At 38.8% G+C, this 20,847-nt stretch overlaps 1 protein-coding gene across 7 annotated transcripts in view; it reads left to right on the top strand.

The window, feature by feature from the left end:
* MBD5 (methyl-CpG binding domain protein 5) overlaps nucleotides 1-20,847 on the top strand; it is a 242,743-nt gene that overhangs the window by 148,827 nt on the left and 73,069 nt on the right. For 5 of the 7 annotated variants that reach the window (XM_034785449.1, XM_034785451.1, XM_034785448.1 and 2 more), the window contains 3 exons: nucleotides 12,029-12,713; nucleotides 18,259-18,361; nucleotides 19,869-20,049. In XM_034785449.1, coding sequence (XP_034641340.1) covers nucleotides 12,601-12,713; nucleotides 18,259-18,361; nucleotides 19,869-20,049 — 397 coding nt within the window. In that variant the 5' untranslated portion in view covers nucleotides 12,029-12,600. The remainder of the gene's footprint in view (nucleotides 1-12,028; nucleotides 12,714-18,258; nucleotides 18,362-19,868; nucleotides 20,050-20,847) is intronic. The other 2 variants (XM_034785452.1, XM_034785450.1) reach the window with 2 other exon arrangements.

Consider the following 20,847-nt stretch of genomic DNA (forward strand, 5'->3'; position numbering starts at 1 on the left):
CCTCCTCCCCCCCCCCCCCAAGCCCCCCCCCCTGCCCCCCCGCCCCCCCCCCCCCGTCTCTTGACTGCCCCCTCCAAAACTTCCCTGCCCCTTCTCCGACCCCCTGGCCCCTTTGTTGTTTGCCTTCGCCTAACGTCTCTGTGAACTAGCTCAGGAACGGCCTGAGCCGTTCGTCCCGGCATGCTGGGCAGCAGTGGAGGAGGAGCGGGGAGGAGCCGGAGGCGATCTGCGAATGCAGGGAGGGAGGGAGGGAGTGATCTCTGCTGTAGGAGAGGCGGAGGAGGTGCTCCCTCTGGCTGTCCAAGCCCCATGTAAGTGGCACCATCTGGCCGGCTGCCCTGTTAGCCGTGCGCGCTCTGCATTGGGGGGGGGGGGGGAGTCCGGACATTTACAAATTCCCCCCGGACGCTATTTTTAGCTCAAAAAGCCGGACATGTCCGGGGGAATCCGGACAAATGGTAACCCTATTTTATGTTTTCTTCCTGGTCATTGATAAAAATGTTAAGTAGCATAAGGCCATGAACTGATCCTTGCGGGACCCCATTAGAAACACATCTGGTTGATTTATGGTTCACCATTTATAGCTACATTTTGAAAGCTTTTAACCCGTTTAATGTATGCCATCTTAATTTTATATTGTAGTAGTTTTTTAATCAAAATGACATACGGTACCAAGTCTTATACTATAAAGAGAGTTGCATAGTTGGCCCTATGTTAAACCACACCTCAGCAGTCCCTAACAAGTGAATGAGACATGGTCAGAATACTGCTGCCCTCCAGCATTTGCTAGCTGCTACAACAACCCTTTGGGTCAGTGGCTCTGAGACTGGAAGTGTAAAACTGGCACACAGGCCCCTTTGCTTATCAATTCAGATCCTGCATGAACTGAAATAAATCTGGCCCTGATTGGTGACTTCTTCACAAACTAATAATACACCAGCTCTGCTATTCTTATTTAGTTTATCAGTGTACGCCTGTTGCATGATGGGAACCTAGTTCTTTCCCGATAGTTCTGAAATAGTGTTGGTACAGGTGAATATTTTACAGACGCAGACTGTAAAGTCTACATTTACAGTGAATTTTCCAATGGTTCAATCTTTGTCATGGATTGTTCAGATACAACCTCTTGCTTCATTATATTTTTAAACTCAGTTTGGCAATATGCGGTGATAACTTAATTTTAAAGAAAGAGTAAATTATGTAATTGTTGTTCACTGACTATAGTGCTAGAGTATGAAAAATAAATTGCCCTGAATAAAGGGCATTAGAGAGTCACAAACTTCTTCATTGCTCCACAGGAGGAAACTCTCTGGGGCAATCTATACCTGGCACAGTGTATGCTGGCCAGTTCACAATCCTGGCTACTGCATGGTTGGAGGGACACCACAGTTCTGTGGAGACTATTTCTCCTCAGACGCAGTGAGCATTGGTAGGAAGATCTGGCACAAGGCTTGGCTTACACCATTAAATTCCTTGTACTTGCACGTAAAAATTCATCAACTCTTCCTCCCCACTCAAAACAGGCAGTATTATTAGTTTATCATTTTAGTACCTATAGTATCATATGTTCAGTATTCAAAGAAATTGATAGGTAATGTACCCTTCACATTATCAATCACATTTTTTTTAATATTTTTATCTTTTTTCCCCTAGCCATCATTGAAACAAGATAAAAAACTTTACGCTTTCGTTGATTCATGTATTTTAAGGCCAGAAGGGATTTTTGTGGTCATTTAGATTGACCACCTGCATAACACAGTATGACAGCAGACTATCCCAATGCAAAGGAAACATAGGAGGAAAAGTAAGAGGCCAGAATGTGAAAACATGGGAAAATTATTAAGGATGAGTACAAAAGAATAGCACAACCATGTAGGGACAAAATTGAAAGACTAAGGCACAAAAGAGTTACTCTTAACAAGGGGCATAAAAGACCATCAGAAGAGGTTCGCCAAATACATTTGGAGCAAGAGAAAAATGAAGGAAAGTGTAGGTCCACCACTTGAAAGGAGAGCCAATAACAGATGAGGTGTTTAATGCTTATTTTGCTTCAGTCTTCACTGAAAGTTAATTGTGACCGGATACTTAACACAATTATTATTAGCAACAAGGCGGAAGGAACAGAACCCAGATTAGGAAAGAAACAATTTAAAGGATATTTAGATAAGTTAAATGTAATCAAGTCAGGAGGGCTTGACAAAATTCATCCCGGGGTATGTAAGAAATTAGCTGAAGCAATCTGTGAACCGTTAGCAATTGTCTTAAATTAAAAGAACTCCTGGAGGACAGATGAAGTCCCAGAAGACTGGAGAAGGGCAGACGTAAAGTACCTGCCTTTAAAAAGGGGAACAAAGAAGATCCAGGAAATTATAGACCAGTCAGGCTAACTTCAATACCTGGAAAGATACTGGAACAAATTGTTAATCAATTATCAAACAATAAACTAGTACCTAGAGGATAACAGAGTAATAAATAACGAGTAACCAACATGAGTTTCTGAAGAATAAAACATGCCCCAAACCAACCTAATTTCCTTCTTCAACAGGGATACTGGCCTACTGTGTGCTGGGAAGTGGTAGGTGTGATTTAGCTTTTGACACCGTCCCACATGACATTCTCGTAAGCAAACTTGAGAAATGTGGTCTAGATTAAATTACTGTAAAGTGGATGTAAAGTTGGTTGAAAAACCACACTCAAAAAGTAATTATCAGTGGTTTGTTTTCAAGCTGGGAGGATATCTCTAAGGATCTATCTTAGGTCTAGAACTGTTGAATATTTTCATTAGTGACTTTCATAATGGAGTGGAGATTATGCTTATAATATTGTCAGATGATACCAAGCTGTGAGGAGTTGCAAGCACTTTGGGGAGCAAATGACCGTGATATATTGGAAAATATATTGGTCTGATGTCAACAAGATGAAATTCCATAAAGAAAAGTTAAAAGTGACAGGGTGTCATCCAACTCCTATCTCTTTTCTAACCACAAACCACTCAGAAACGTTTTTCTGGTCAAACACCTTTTGCAATTTATTTACGGTGTTCTCCCCACCATCCTTACAAATTGTGCAGAATTGTATTTACAATAGCATAGACCCCTTAGCACACACAGCCTAGGAGAGTGGAGACAGAAGGTATTTTCCCTTTCACAGATATCTCCCGGCTCTGACTCTCAGAAGCCGCCAGACTCCCCCCACCCTCCCTTTCCTTCCTATGCCTTTCTGCTATCTGGGCTAATAGGTTAGTTAGCCTTGGAGCTCTCTCCATCCCATTCCCAATCTGTCAATTTGGCACAACTGTGCCTCTCAGGTTTACTCTGGGGCGATGTAATTGGTGACAGTGATGAGAGTGTTGGTACAGCTGCTGTTCCTCAACACCGTCTCACAAATACACTTAAGGAAAAGTCAAATGCACAAATACAAAATATGGAATAACTGACTAGGCAGTAGTACTGACAAAAACGATCTAGGGGCTATATTATAGTGAAGAGGTTCTCAAACTCTGGGTCAGGACCCCAGAGTGGGTTGTGACCCCATTTTAATGGGGTTGCCAGGGCTGGCTTAGACTTGCCCGGGCCTGAAACCCAAGCTCCAGTGCCTGGGGCTGTATCTGAAGCCCAAGGGCTTTGGCCCTGGGCGGAGGAGCTCAGGTTCCAGGCCCCCTGCCTGGGACTGAAGCACTTGGGCTTCAGCTTTGCCCTCACCTGCCTCCCACCCCACCAGTAGCAGTGGGGCTCAGGCGGGCTCAAGCTTTGGTCCCCCCTTCTGGGGTCATACAGTAATTTTTGTTGCCCGAAGGGAGAACCCGTGTTACTGTGGACCATAATTGAATGAGAGTCAGTAATGTGGTGCAGTTGTGAAAACGGCTAATATAATTCTGCGGTGTATTAGAAGTGTCATATGTAAGGCATGGGAGGTAATTGTCCCCCTCGGCACTTCAGCTGGAGTACTATGTCCAGTTTTTGGTGCCACACTTCAAGAAAGATGTGGACAAATTGGAGAGAGACCAGAAGAGAGCAACAAGAGGAAAGGTTAAAAAAAATTGGACATGCTTAGTCTTGAGAAAAGAAGACTGGGAACGGGAGAGACCTGATATGTTAAGGGCTGTTGTTAAGAGGATGGCGATCAATTGTTCTCTAGGTCCACTGAAAGTAGGACAAGAAGTAATCTGCTTAATCTGCAGCAAGAGAGATATAGAATGGGTTTTAGGAAAAGTTTTATAATTTTAAGGATAGGTAACTACTGGGAGGTTGTGGAATCCCCATCATTGGAGGTTTTTAAGAACAGGTCAGACAATATCTGTCAGGGATGGTTAAGGTGTACTTGGTCGTTCCACAGCACGGGGGAATGGACTACATGACCTTTTAAGGTCCCTTCCAGCTCTACCTTTCTATGATTCTATGAACACAGACCACAGAATTTCACACCTACTTCCTGCACCAAGTCCATAACTTCTGGTTAACAACATCACATTTTTTGGAAGATATCCCATTCTTGATTTAAAGACATTATGAATACCACGTACATTGGAAAAAATGTATTCTATTATATTTTGCACTTCTATAGAACCTTTCATTCAAGCATCTTGGAATTCTTTATAAACATGAGTGAATTAAACATAAGACCCTTCTGAAGCAGGATGTCATTATTGCATTTTACAGAATGGTTAAATCAAAGTCTGTCTGCTCTAAGGAAATTCATACCTGTGCAACTAGGCCAATGTAGTTACAGTATTGCCCGTTCCACCCCCAGTGCGGAAATACTGCACCAGCACAAAGCAGAGCTCACACACTGATACAGTTGAGGCCAGTATCATAACAAAGTAAGCAGCAGTAGTTCAAACCTTACGCCAAGCTGGTGCAGTATAAAAATGTATCATTTCAACTCCTCAATTCATCATAGCTCAGTTTTAAGATTGCCACAGTCTATCCTTTGTTTTCCCCATTTATGGGCCGGTTTGCGTGGGGGGGTCTCCCTCAAAATAGAAAGTAATGTATTATGTCATTATATGTGCAGCAATACTTTACTCCTAAAATTCAGTACAACAAAGTAAGATCAGGAGAGAGAGGAAACCTTTATCCTCACATTTGTTGTGATTAAGTTAATTGCTTAAGTGAAAATAGCACTTCACAAAATGTTCAATATTAATCTCATTAGTCAGCAGAATACGGAGTTTTAAAAATTAAAAACACTCCATAAATTAAAGCAACAAGCATTGTTGTCTAATTAGATGACAGTTGAGAATCCTAATTAATTGCTTTGAAATACTTAAACAGAGATTAATAATTAGCAAGTAATAGCCAAATGAGGTTTCATTTTAACTTTGCATAGCCTGAACATCAAGTTATTTACTTTGGGAAGCTAAAAATTGCTGTTGTGCTTCCATCCCCAGAGCTATGCTTTATAAGGGCATTTCCTATTTTGTTAGCGTGTAGTTAGTCTGTTTGTTTGTTGTTCTGTGTTCTTATGTGACACTCATCACTGTGTTATCTAGAATTATTCCAATGTTAAAAATAAATAAATTGACTTTCAGGCAAGTAAAATTTTTCTCTCAACTTCTCCCCACAGGAAGGAAAGGTGCATGTGGTGTTTGTTTTTAGTTATAAAGAAAGCTAATAAGTAATTCTGTAAGGGAAAGCAAAGTGAGGTTTGTCTTTGGATCATAAAGTGGGAGTTTTGTGGATGCTCTTAGTTCTTGCGAAAGTTAAGTCTAGAGTCTGGGGCCCTTCTCCAAGAAAAAGCAAGCCCTGTTTCCTGCACACACACAAGTCAGCAAACATCCATCAAGTCTTATAAGTATCCTTTCTCTGGCTGCACAGTAGATGCTTTGGACATTCATGGAGTTATTAGTTTTTTTAAATTGTATAGACTAGTTTGGATATATTAGGTCACCAACATTTAATTGGCTGAGTTTAGCTCTTACTAGTTGAACTCAGTGAAATAAATATTATGTTTGTAGTTTTGTGATAATGCACAAGTTTAGACTGTTGTTTTTAGTTTCTAAATTACTTTTTGTTTTGCACTGAATTTTCCCATTTTACTATGGGTTTAAAAAGAACTGATAATGTTTTACTTGGAAGCATTGAGAGGGGCAGGTTTCGTACATCCTAAAATGCAGAATTACAAAAAAGTAAGAACATGGATTATTAAAAACTAAAGCACATAAAGTAATAATTGGAGGAAGCTTTTTTTAAAAAGTGATAACACAAATACCAGTACAGTGTTTTTATATGGTGTTTACATGAATATCTTTTAACATATTTCCCTGAGTAACTTCAAAACAAAGCTAAAAAGAATGGTTTAAAGCACAGTATAAGGAGAGGCAGTGACTTGGTGTGGGGAGAGGGGGAGAGCATTCAAGATAGATAGGACAGCATAAACAGAAGAGCAACTCCCCATCTCTTGATTTGCTAAGAGGTTACGCACAGAATATGCATATTAGAATGGGTGGCCCTGATGTCTGAGAGTCATTACCTTAGGATAGAGCAAGTATATGGAGATTTTTGACAAGATATTTAAAAAAAATTGCTAGTCAGGAGGAGCAATCATTTTTTTGATGTTGATTTAATAGAAGACCCTGAGTTGGTAAGAGAAGCAGGGATCTCAGAAGCTAGGTCGAGGCCACGTATTCTGTGGGTGACACACTTTCACCTTGGAAGCTGTCATTCTCTTTGATTCCATGATTCACTTGTTGATCCTTATTGGCATTGAAATCTACATTGAACCACCAAAATGTTCACTAACTTACTGATGTGGTGATGCCACGCCACTGCCCTTCTTTCCCCTCCTTCAGTTCTCTCCTAAGAACTTACTGCTTTTGTCTAGGTCTGCACAACTAACTATCCATCTAGAATCCTTTGCCCTGTGCTTTCATATAACATTTATTATAAAAACAACATCATGAAAAGTAACTCTTCCACTTTACTCAGCACTGATAAGGTCTCAACTGGAGTATTGTGTCCATTTCTGGGCGCCACATTTCAGGAAAGATATGAACAAATTGGAGAAAGTCTAGAGGAGAGCAACAAAAATTATTGAAGTTCTAGAAAACATGACCTGCAAGGAAAGATTGAAAAAATTAGGTTTGTTTAGTCTGGATAAGAGAAGAGGGGGTGGGGGGACATAACTATCTTCAATTAAAAAAAAAATGATATAAAGAGGTTGATAAATTTGTTCTCCTTAACCACTGAGGACAGAACAAGAAGTAATGGGCTTAAATTGGAGCAAGGGAGATTTAGGTTAGACATTAGGAAAGACTTCCAAACTTCAAGGGTAGTTAAGTGCTAGAACACATTACCTGGGGAAGTTGTGGAGTCTCTGTCCTTAGAGGATTTTAAGAACAGGTTAGACAAACACCTATCAGGGATGTTTAAATAAAATTGGTCCTGCCTCAGTGCAGGGGGATTGGACTAGGTTCCCAATCGAGGTCATTTCCAGTCCTACATTTCTATGATTCTATAATTCAGTTGTTGTTTTTTATTAAACGCATCTATGACCAAAAAAGTGTGCCATGATTAAACAATTTGAATTATATCTCTTCCCCCTTTCCTTTGTCTGTCATTGGACTTCATTATCATTTTTTACTGCCTGCCTGAAGGCTTGATACTTGGGATATGCTGAGTGCTGCTTTGGCAGTGATCAACACTTTGTAAGATCAGATGTTTAAAATGTAAATTTCTGGTATCATGCATATCTTATTATAGATTCTACATAATAAAATAATTGAAGATTGCCACCACACCAATGTGGCTAATGAAAGATTTGTACAGAAATGTTCATGTCAGCTGCTTATTTTTATTAATTATACATTGATAGTAATGTGCAATGGCTACAATAAATAATTGTTGATAATTTATCATTACACTTAATATAGTGGAAATGCATACAATGCTGCTGTAGTATATTACACTTTCCACTAGCATTCCCCAACATATACATGCACAGACATATGCATGTGACTAGTCAAAGATTGAAATTATAATGTTATGTGCTCCTGTGTATGAGCTCTTCTAGACAAGAACCAAGGCCCTATTCCTGCAATTCACTACATGTGGAGTCACTGGCTTCACACGGGTGCAGTAAATTGCAGGATCAGAAGCCCATGTTTGCCAAGCTGAGTAGCACAGTTCAGTGTTTTCTATTTAGGGCCTTCACTGCAGTATGTTGTATGCAATACTTGTATCTGAAAAAAACTAACATGTCAATGCCATGTGGCCTATGTATTTAAATCATACATATGCTCCTATTTTTGTGTTATTAAAATCCTACTGTTGCTGTTGCATATCCTTCAGCCTTGAACATTTCTCAAGGTCAAAAGGCTTGACAGAAAGAAGCCTTAGTCTAAAAAAGATATTCTTGACTGAAACAAGCATTTTGTGCCTCCTTACTGTACACACTAAAAATATTTTTAAAATTTCTATGCAGGCAGTTATGCAAATTACTCTCACTGTTTATCATATTTTTCAAGCCATGTATAATAGGAAATGGCTGATCTGATCAACACTAGCTGTTTTTAAATATCATGGTATTGATCAGTGTTAGCTGATACAACACATTGCAAAACCAATAAAATAGAGTTACTTAAAAATAACTTGAACTATATCTTCAAATATTGTGTATAATTTCCTGGTAGTGGATCCAATATGGTTACATTCAATAGCAACATGAGGAAGCAAAGTAGTCCTATTAGCAGGGTGAGAGATGGCAGTTCTCCTTAATATTTATCCCATGTGCTTCAATGTGGCTAATAAATAAATAAATGGAGATATTCCATCTCCTAGAACTGGAAGGGACCTTGAAAGGTCATCGAGTCCAGCCCCCTGCCTTCAGTAGCAGGACCCAGTACTGATTTTGCCCCACATCCCTAAGTGGCCCCCTCAAGGATTGAACTCTCAACCCTGGGTTTAGTAGGCCAATGCTCAAACCACTGAGCTTTCCCTCCCCCCAATTAAATTTTGATGATTTTTTTATGTTATTATACAAAGTTAATTCTAACTGAAATAGACTTATTTCACTGTCTAATACAGAAGCTATAACAAAAGTACACATAGTAATAATATACAGAGCTAAAAACTAACTCAGTCTTGCTCTTCATAAAAACTGACTTGGCCTAAGACATCCAACTAATCAGAACAAAGCAAACAAACAGAAATAAAATAAAATAATGTTCTGCTAAATCTTGACTGCACAAAAAAGTCTTGTGGTGTGACCTGCACTTTGCCAAACTCTAGCTAGTCTATCATATCCCTGTATTTCTAATGTGCCTATCACCATGGTTTCTGATTGCCAAATATGGAGATTAAAAGATAGGTCTATTGTTGTCTGACACTAGGCAAGTTGTTTGACTATATTTTAGTTGTTTGACTATAATCTCTGCTGCTCCCTCAGTTACTGCATTTAAAATTGCAGTGAATGAACTCTTGGGGAGAGAGAGAGAAGTGTCTTCATGCTCTTTGGTAGCATCCTGTATTGGTGGGATAGGAAGGAAAGATCTGTGAAAAGAAGAGAGAAGATATTGAACTCTGAAAGTGACAAGATATGAGTTCAATCTGATCTGTGGTGGAAGAGAATTTTATAGTGCAGAGCTCTGCTTCTGACTTCCATGAAGCTCATCTTAGGCTCCATCAGCTGCAGTATATTTGTCCATCATTGCAATGTCAGTAGGTTATATATGTAGTTTCCAAGTTATTTCTCATTGAGGGACTTGTAAAGGAAGACCAGGATCTTGAAAAAGGTCTGATATCGGGTGGTAAATCAGTGTAGTGCATGGCAGGACATGTAATATGCACTTGTTGACATATAGTTCTGAAAGAGACATGAGGCTGCATGTTGTGTCAGCTGAAGCCTCTGTATGACCTTCATGGTGACTCCTAGATCAATTCCATTGTAGTCCTCCACCTTCAGGCTTGTATGGGCAGTGGCAGGTAGGAAGTTCCAAAGGCAGAGACGTTCATCTGAGAGTGCACTGCTGAAGATACCGGACACCTAAATCCTAGGCTTCTCCCTATAATTTGAATATCCGTGGGTTATTATTCATCAGATAAATTAGTATAAAATTTTCCACGTTTTTACATTTATTTCCTGCCCATGTATCTAACTCTCTATTCCTTTGTATCCTTTCTCTGTGTTCACTGGCGCTTGTAAGACCTCCCAGTTTAGTAATAAAATAAGCTATGTTACTTAAAAATTAAAAGGCATGCATTTACAGTTCAAAATGTAAATTCAAGAGGTGCATGCTTCAGGCAAGATGCCCTGCATATGTTGGGCAACTCATGAGGTTTGAAGAAGCAGTTTGATTTAGCCTGACTTTTGTCTTTTAACCAGGACCTTCCCTGACCAATCCTTAAGCCCCTTATTCTCCACCAAACTTGTATTTATTTAAAATTCTGTGTGTTTTCAAGGCTTACATCCCCATAAGGGACCTCCAGAGTGGGGGAAATATTAAATGGATTCCTTCAGCGCAAGATTACAAGCTATTCCTTGGGCCTTCTTCATGGCTGAGGAGCAAGTCCCAAAACCAGCATCTGGCTCCCTTATCCCAACTGAAGGTTTACTCCCAAGTCTCTGCAACCTTAACCAAGACAATGTCCAGCCTGCATCATTGTCCTTCTAGATCACGCCATTCTAGTAAATATCACACAAGGGTCTTAGAAAGAAAGTGTAAACTTCTTGATGTTCATATGTAAAAATAGCACAGTTCAAAGAATGTGCATTGCTTAAGTAAACCCATATGATACAAGCAATGTATGTGTTTCTATAGGATGTGTATGCTCAATGTTCTGTTTGTGGGAGGTGGATTGTTCTGTTTTTCTTGTTAAATCCATAGCTTAATATATAACTGCTTTGCTTTTAAGTATATATCACAAAATATTTGCATTAGAGACAAGACGGTGTTGGTGTAGGAAATTTTAATTTTTGCATTCTCTCTCTCTCTCTGTAACCTTAATGTTGAACTAGCATAGGATGTTTTAAATGCAGTACATTTGAAATCTCTCTCTTGAAGCACATTCCCTGTTACAATCAGCTGGTTCAATAGACAAAGTATTGTATTTGAAAAATAATAGTTAGCAAGAGGAAAGATAGAGCAGATATAGCATTAAACTAATTCAAAATAAAAGCTCTAACAGCATCATTACTGCTATGGAGATTCATCAATGTCTTACCTTTTGATTTCTAGAACTATTTTTTATAGCTTTTACAGTATATTTTGAACTAAATCTTTCCTATTCAGATTCACCTTAATAAAACTTGCTTTAATTCTTTTTGAAATACTTGTATGTCTTCATTTTGGGGAGATAACAGGAGTTCATGTCATTGTGAACATATTTAATAGGGCTTACTCATACAATATAATGTTATGCGACAAGTTTATTACTTTCCTGTGCCAATCAGGCAGTTCAGTAGGTGCTCTGATGAGATCATGCAGAAGAACGTGCAAACTAGGATACAACATCTGCACTGAGAAATCAAGTGATACTGTCTTACTTTTTGCTATGATTTTTTTTGGTTTGATTACCTGGGTAGAATTAAAGCTCAAATATATTCGCCTATTCTGCAGTAATTTTTCAGTTTAAAAACATTTAATTAAATTCCATTTTAGAAATAAGTTTTTTTAAGTCATTAACTGAGGCAAATGGTTCAGTTGTAACTTATAGTAGAATACTTCTGTACTACCATTGAGTTAAAGTGGGCTATTTCATTGATCCAAATTGCGTGTTAACCTTTTAGTGACTAACATCGCACACTCTTAGATTTAATATGTGAATACTTCAGTGGCATTTATATGTAAACGATATACATTTGCAAGTTTACACTTCCTCTAAGGTTTACTTGAAAATTTCTTTAAGTGCTAAAGGTTTGATTCTGAGCGCCTTAAATAGATGGGGTATATTAGTGAGTAACAGTTACAAGATCATGCCTTGGGTGATGAGAGAGAGAGTAAATAAGTGGCTTATGGTATTTGAATTTTCAGATCATTTTATTGCACATTTGTTTAGCTGCATGTGTTTTACACAGCTATGTGTTTTTTCAGGTTGTTTCATTGGAAATGTGAAGTCATGAAAGAATCACAGGAAGATACCCTCAGCACCTTGGATAATGAGTGGAAGATAAAGAGAAAGCAAAAAGAATGTGGCATATAAAGGGTGTAATACCTGGAGGTATTAACTCTGACTCATATCTGTAAAAATGAGACTAGCTCTCACAAAATACAAGTTATCTTAGACAGTCATCAAGCTTGGAGTCATGCTGTCAAACTAAGAAATTCACCCCCCCCTCCCCTTTCTGACAGGTAATAGAGCATTGGTGAATTATGATTTTCCTAAATTGGAAGCATTCATTTTTACCCATGTAGTTCATCCTTATGAATACATAATAAACATTGCATATTTAATGTGCATTATAATGGGAAACTGACTCATTGCAAAAAAAATGGCAAATTTTAAGGCCTTGGTTCCAAATTGAGCTGGAGCCTCCCAATGCACTTTGTACAATCTGGGAAAAGATGTATTGAATGGCCTTCTTTTGACGGCCATAATGACATGTAATATAAGGATATCATCTTACTGTTGATATCTTTGAAGAGTCATAAGCAGAAACAGAAAAATGAATGGCGGAAAGGAGTGTGACGGAGGGGACAAAGATGGAGGTCCGCCAGCAGTACAAGTTCCAGTTGGCTGGCAACGTCGAATGGATCAAAATGGAGTGCTCTATATCAGGTGAGGATTATGTAAATTCTGTGCTCTTTTTATTATTTATTTAGTTATTTATTTTAATCATGACAGAAAGCACATATTGGTTTAAGGCAGTGACTCTCCTGATGATATACAGTAACTTTATGTATTTTTCCTTCTGGAAATATTAGACCAAATGTTCTGCTGGTGTTAATTGGTGCAGCTCTGTCTAAATCAGCTGAGCTGTTCCAGGTTGGACCAGCAGAGAATTTGGCCTATCGTTCATTTTTTGTTGCCGCTTTGTTTTAAAAATTCCAGTATCCAGTTTTAATTACTGTACTTTTTTAACTAGGGCTGATATAAAGTAGCATGAATAATTCTATGCTGCTGCTTATTTTTCTGTGGTTTTGAATTGTTCACATAGATTTTTATAGCTGAAACTATGTCAGATATAACATCACATACATTTTTTATTATTCAGACCACTTAATACAAACTCAAAATATTTTACATTTACCTCTTTTGCCTTAGTCTTCTTAGATTTATCATAGAATCATAGGACTGGAAGGGACCTCGAGAGGTCATCTAGTCCAGTCCCCTGCACTCATGGCAGGACTAAGTATTATCTAGACCATTCCTGACAGGTATTTGTCTAACCTGCTCTTAAAAATCTCCAATGGTGGAGATTCCACAACCTTCCTAGGCAATTTATTCCAATGCTTATCCACCCTGACAGGAAGTTTTTCCTAATGTTCAACCTACACCTCCCCTGCTACAATTTAAGCCCATTGCTTCTTGTCCTATCCTCAGAGATTAATAAGAACAATTCATCCCCCTCCTCCTTGTAACAAGCTTTTATGTATTGGAAAACTGTTATCATGTCCCCTTTCAGTCTTCTCTTTTCCATCCTAAACAAACCCAGTTTTTTCCTTCTTCCCTCATAGGTCATGTTTTCTAGACCTATAATCATTTTGTTGCTCTTCTCTGGACTTTCTCCAATTTGTCCACATCTTTCCTGGAATGTGGTGCCCAGAACCAGACCCAGTACTCCAGTTGAGACCTAATCAGTGCTGAGTAGAGCAGAAGTATTATTTCTTGTGTCTTGCTTACAACACTCCTGCTAATTCATCCCAGAATGATGTTCACTTTGTTTTTTGCAACAGTGCTACACTGTTGACTCATATTTAGCTTGTGGTCCACTATGACCCCAGATCCCTTTCTGCAGTACTCCTTCCTAGGCAGTCATTTCCCTTTTTGTATGTGTGCAACTGATAGTTCCTTCTTAAGTGGAGTACTTTGCATTTGGCCTTATTGAATTTCATCCTATTTACTTCAGACCATTTCTCCAGGTTGTCCAGATCATTTTGAATTTTAATCCTATCCTCCAAAGCATTAGCAACCCCTCCTAGCTTGGTATTGTCCGCAAACTTTATAAATGTACTCTCTCTGCCATTATCTAAATCATTGATGAAGATACTAAACAGAACCAGACCCAGAACTGATCCCTGCAGGACCCCACTTGTTATACCCTTCCAGCATGACTGAACCACTGATAACTACTCTCTGGGAATGGTTTTCCAACCAGTTATGCACCACCTTATAGTAGCACCATCTAGGTTTATTTCCTGCGTTTGTTTATGAGAAGGCCATGCGAGACAGCTGTACTAAAGTCAAGATATACCACGTTTACCGCTTCCTCCCAACCACAAGTCTTGTTTCAAATATCCATTGTTTTTACATCTTTTCTAAACTTCCTTGTGCAAGGAAGTTAAGAGGATAATCCCTGTAATAGCTGTAAACATCAAGAACTGCTTCTGCAGCTCTCCAGCTCCTGGCCACAGTTGTCCCAACTTTCTGTATGCCATGTACAATACTGTTTTGCAGATCCAGATGTTAGGTGAGTTAATACAGTACAAGAGACCACAGCCCCAGCCACGCTAAGTTCCTTTCCGTCAGCCATAAACAGGAGGCATCCAAATTTTTGCTGCTGCTTCACTTGCTTGTCCATTCTGGGTGTGCATACACTCCAGGCATTTGAGGTCAGAGTGTTTTGGCCAGCAGTGTCCTTTAGGGCCACTCATGTAACCTGACTGTCCTCGTGCCCCCATACCAAGGTTAGAAATGCTGGAGTGGGCTCAACCATCACTCAGTTCCTCTTACTTCCCATGACTATGTAATGGAGCTTCTTAGTGTCTGCATCTGGGTTCAACATTTTTCACAGTCTCTTGTAGATGATTCTGTATGTTACTGAAAGGTATGGTTAGTTAAGAGAGTTACCTGTTGACAGATTTTTGATTATTTTTTAAGTTTTGGAAGTTTTACCTACCTTCCATCCTTTTTTAATCTTATCAGGAACGTCTTCCCAGTCCTGGGGCTTAGAGATGCCCCATACAAAGTTGTCCAACTCTAAGTATTCCATTAAACAATGGGAAATATCAGTTCCCATTTTTGTCTTGGGGAGCCTATATCCCTGACAAAGGCTTGGTGTGCAAGTCCTTTTCTAAGAAGACTTCAAAAGGCAAGAGGGCATGTCTAAACATTTTTTTGTTTTTTGTTGGTCTGGGGTCTGATCTGGGTAGGGCAGGCAACTCTCAAGAAGTTTCACCTCTGTCCAGAAGTGCCTCTGTGAGTTCTGGCTCCCAGGCTTCATCTTCAAAGACCAGCTTTGGATGTAGGTAGGACTGTTAAAGCTAAGTCTTCAGAGAAGAAGGAGCATCACCCCTCTGAGAAAAGCAAAGGCAAATGCCACCTGGGAATTTCCAGTAAAAACGAAGTTCAGGTCACCCCACTGCTCCCAATGAAAGGAGTCTCCACGCGCTGAGCTCCCTAGGAGCATGGTATCAGGACTCCTTCACCGCTTTAGGATTGAAAGTTAACCTGTGTCTGTTACTGAGGCCAGAGCAGCAGGGGCTACCTCAGCGCTGAGCACTTCAGCACTGGCTATTATGGTACCAATACCATTGGTACTAGTCTCTTTGGTGCTGCTCACTTCAGCATGAGTGTGTGAAACTAGACTCATCAGCACTGTGAACCCCAGTGTTGTCTGCTCCCACCCCAAGGTTTACGGGACCACTTCTCTCAGTACCAAGGAAGTATGTGGTACTGAGGGATCTTCAGGTCTTAGATGAGTTGTGTTCTCCACTGCACTCCACAGATCTAAACATTGCCACTATGATAGCAATGCCTTCTACCTCATCAGCACTGAGCTCCTGGCTAAGCATTGTTATCTCTCAGCTTACTCTAATGCAACCTACAACCCCAGCTTTGGCAGCTCCTCGCTGCCCTTCAGATCTACAATGTTTTTTTTCATCTTCAGATTCCCAACACAGCATGAAGGGATCCCCTGTATATTCTCCAGGGGACCCCCTTTTTTGAACCTTATGAATACGAGGAAGTGTCAAGGGCTTCAGACATGTTTAGATCTCGTAGGGGGTATAAGTGAAGGCATATACCCTAGTATCCTTCTTCCTGGTCCCCAGACCCTTTTGCTTGTAGTGTTCCAACATTGTCCTGTCTTCACCACTCAAGATGTCTCACTTCTGCATGACTTCTGTGGGTGAGAACCTCCTCCCTTACACCATCCCAGGAAAACTACAGAGTCTAAGTTTTCAGCCCATGAATCTGATCTCCCTGAGGAACTATTTGAGGAGGAGTAGCCTCAGGCTCAATATCAGATGATGCCAGCTACTATCATCCCATCTGTACCTTCTCACCCATATGATTACAAGAGCTTTCAAGGTTTGCTCAGACATGTAGCCAGTTTCCTTAAGATACCAGTGGAGGACCTGCAAGAGATCCCACATAAGCTCTTGAATGTTTTCCTGGCCTCCATGCCTTAGAGCTAACTCATACCCCCAACTGTGCCAACTAATCTGTATTTAAAGCACCACTTAAACTCAGGTGAGAGGGTTTTGTATATGGACAAGAGTGGGGGTTGGGGCAACACATGAATAAGAACCTAAATTAACTCAGCAGTGTAGATGTAACCTAAGTGACAATTTGTTCCGTGGTGTGCTTATTCAGAACAGATTGTAACAGTTCCATTTAGCGCTACGTGACTAGTTAGTTCTGGAATTCCAGAGACAATATTGAAAACTAGGGATAATACTTGTTGAGTGAAGAAGTAATAATGAGAGGATCTTGCTTTAATCATCCTATAGTAAAATTATGCCTGAGTCTTTTCAGAGGAGTAAGAGCTGTTTTAGAGTGTTTCAGTTTAGAGGAGGAAGCATTTTTCTTTCCAACCTAACTTTTATCCTCATACCTTTGTTGTATGCTTTTTAAATTACTGTTTAATTTTATTTTTCTTCACATGAAACTTTAATCTAAAAGTTTAACATCCCATGCACTTCAGATCTTATATGATTGTGTTATATACAAAAACTTAAAGTATTGTTAAGTTTAATTAATTATTTCATAAATAAATTGGAATGCTCCAGTCAGCTTCAAAAGAAAAATTAATGATTTAAACCTCTGTCATATAGAAATGTCATATGCAGTTGTTGACCCTGAGTGTAGCTTAATATTTTTATTGTCTAAAATTAGTTGTTCATGTATCTGTTTTAAATGTTTGAATTCTGGCTGTCTCATAGATCCAAATATCAATGTAGTAGAGAGGGTTGGTTTGTTGGCTTGTTCAAAATAGGAGTTTTATTTATAGTTGGCTCTTTACTCTTTTATTCACCAAAAATTCAGCCATCCCACTCTAGTAATGTTAGTCTTTTCTTAATGAAAAGCTTAGACAACCAAGTAACAAAGAGCAGCCTGGGAGCAGAGACCTCAGTCATACAATCTTTCCTCCTTTCATGGATTACTGGTCTGGATGGAACATGATTTCTTTTTGGCTATGGAAACAACGATCTTCTTTAGAGAGTTATAGAACCCCAAGTGTGTAGTAATTGTCCAGTTTATCAGAAAAAGAGGTTTGGGCCTCTGTGTTTAATAAAAAGCCAACCTATAATAAGCACAAAAAATATATAACGACTGTCCTCCTGGAGTAACATCGCTTGCTTGTAAACTTAGTTTCAGCAAAATCAAGATGTACACTTAACTGGCCTATGTATCGTCTTGTGACATCCATCCTTAAATTAGGGTCTGATCAGGTGAAGTACAGTGTGCAGGTGTATTTGTGCACCTTCTTGGAGCTCTATTGACTTCATGGTAGGGAATCTATGTGATTGCTTCAGTCCACCTGTGGATCTTATATTGTAACAGGGCCATAAGTGTGTTTGTGCAATGGGACCCTAATTCTGCTTGAGGCCTTAAAGTATTACTGCAATATGAATAAATAAATGCTGATAAATTTGATTACCTTGTGGGTGTTTTTCGGTAGGGCCACCTTTTTGTTATTGCATTAAAATCAGCGGGTTTCTCAGAAATAATGTGTCTGGCACAAACAACTTTGCATCTGCATTTTTTTTCTGTAGTGTGATTTTGACCAATAAAATACTGTCTCCTGATGGAAAAACAAGCTATCAAACAACATAAAAATGTAAAGCATTTACTATCTTAATTTTTTTTATTTTTCACATAACTGTACATTGAAACCATTAACTAAAAATATTAATTCATTTATATTATTCCTTTACAGTCCCAGTGGGTCTTTATTATCCTGCTTGGAGCAGGTTAAGACATACCTGTTGACTGATGGAACCTGCAAATGTGGCTTGGAATGTCCTCTCATTCTTCCCAAGGTAAAAAGTAGCTTTAAATGTGTATGCTACAGTGCCTATCAAATAATTTATTATGTCATTATTTCTGCCATGCCATAATTTTATTCCTATTTAAATGGTACGCTTATGAGGACATATTATGCAGTTTAGATCCAAAATATAGGATATTTTTGTTTTTGTACAGAGGTTGGTTGGTTGGTTGGAGGAAAGGAGTCTTGGCAGTGGGAGTATAAAACCTAATATTAATACAAAGATTTTTCATGTTTTTTATTTTTCTTTAAATTTTTCATTTGTTTAAACATTTGCTTTTAGTGTTGGAAACTTAATGCAATAGCATTGTAGTAGTGTATGAGAACCAGGAAATGAAACTGACTAATATAGTAGTTTCAAGGCAAGCTGATGACACTCAGCACCTTCTGTAAGATTCTCAACACCTTTGGGTTCTGGCCCATAATTTATTTGTTTTCTGCTTATAAAATATAAATTATTAATATACATTGAATGCCACCTCTCTTATATAGCTCTTCATTATATATATATATATATATATATATATATATATATATATATATATATATATATATGCAGTAAAGAGCTATATAAGAGTACCTTTCATATAGTATCTGGAAATTAGGTCAAGTAATGGTAAAATCCTGAAAATCATAATACTGATATTAGTGTACGATTGTACACTATTGTCCTTAATCCCAGCCACCTATGTGATCTCATTTTTTTTTTTTTAAGCTGGATATATAGTGCACTAAAGCTGTTTTCTTTAAAATTCTGTTAAAGGTATGCAACCTGCCTTTTATTTTATTTTATTTGCTTTCTATATTTATCAAAACTATCATTGGTTTAACAGTAATCAATGCTGCAGTGCAGTTGGGACATAGATTCTTTCTCCTTCCCCACCACCACTCACCAAAACACACACCTCAAAAGAGAAATGTGGTAAATTATTTCCCTCCATCCTCCCTTACCACGTAGCCTCATTACTACTACAAGCAGCCTTAGGCATCCACTCATTTTTTTAATCATTCCAAAACTATGGTGCTTTTTCATGTGCCCTCTCTAACCCAGTCCTCTCTTGATTAGCGGCTGGCTAGTTGAACTGCTTTAGGAATTCATTTTCTCGATCAATCTCCCCTAGTTGGGTGGACAGAGAAAGGAGGAGATGGGTGGAAGTGAGAGAGGACCCAACCCTCCATGGTGGATGCAGGAAAAACAAGAAGGTGTGTATCACCCACCACTGTCTGGATTCAGCAGGTTCTTTCTGCAGCTGGAGTGGTGGGATCGCCAGCAGCATCCAATAAAGGAGATTTTAGGACAGTCTAGGGGTGAGGCAAGAGATCCTCCAAAACATGCTAAAAGGCTGATGTACCATGAAATGTAAGACATGTGAGGGAGATTATTTAAGGAATTAAGGCACATTTAGTTTTAACCTGATTGCATTTCCAGTTCAGGTATATTTTTGGAGTTTGCTACCTTTTGTTATGAATGTATCTAATATTAGGATTATTTTTTTCAGGTATTTAATTTTGATCCTGGAGCTGCTGTGAAACAGAGAACTGCTGAAGATGTTAAAGCAGATGAAGATGTCACTAAGCTATGCATCCATAAACGGAAAATTATTGCTGTGGCCACACTTCATAAAAGCATGGAAGCTCCACATCCTTCACTGGTTCTTACTAGTCCTGGGGGTGGAACAAGTGAGTAGTGTTATTCAAGAAAAAAAAGATTAATTTGACTACATGATTTTTAAAAATTAGAAACTACATCTCTAAAACAGTAAATAACTAATTTCAACCCCCTGTGCTGATGAAACCTTAGGGAGGAGAATTTTAAAGTAGAAAAGTAACAAAAAATCCAAATTTAAGATACATACAGAGGTGTTAACAGACACAACTGTACATGGTACATATGTACTTTAGTATTTTTGGAGTACCATTTATGATTTTAAAGGTCTGCCTTAATATATATGTGCAATGTAACTAATGCTATTAGGAGCCTTAATTTTGGAGTTTTGTCACTGCTGTGCATTTCTATTTTCAGCTTTATCATTGCATAAATGTACTGTAGCTTTCTTCATGTAGTTTTTATATTGTATTTCTATAAAAGGAAAGAAGAAAGAAAATGATATGCTTATCCCCAGCCAACTAATCCTAGCTGCCCAGTTTTCCCTACTTTCCTTCCTGACTACACTCTTATCCATCTCCCAGTTGAAGAAACCTTTCCAATACACAGCTCCTCCCAAAACTAAGTGCCCCAGCAAATATAAGAAGGTTGCCTCTTTAGATAGGCACACTTCCATACATGTTAATATATGACTATCGGCCACATTCCATATTATGTACTTGCATAGATTTGATTTTGTAATTTAGTCACAGAGTCAAATGCATTTGAATGAGCCATCTGATTGCTGTTGAAACATACACATTTATGTATATTTTATGGAGGCTGGGTTAGTTTCTGCAGCTGTTAAGGGGTAGTGGAAGACAGTTTGTCAT

This window comes from Trachemys scripta, chromosome 11 (genome assembly GCF_013100865.1).
Source record: "Trachemys scripta elegans isolate TJP31775 chromosome 11, CAS_Tse_1.0, whole genome shotgun sequence".
NCBI lineage: Eukaryota > Metazoa > Chordata > Testudines > Emydidae > Trachemys > Trachemys scripta.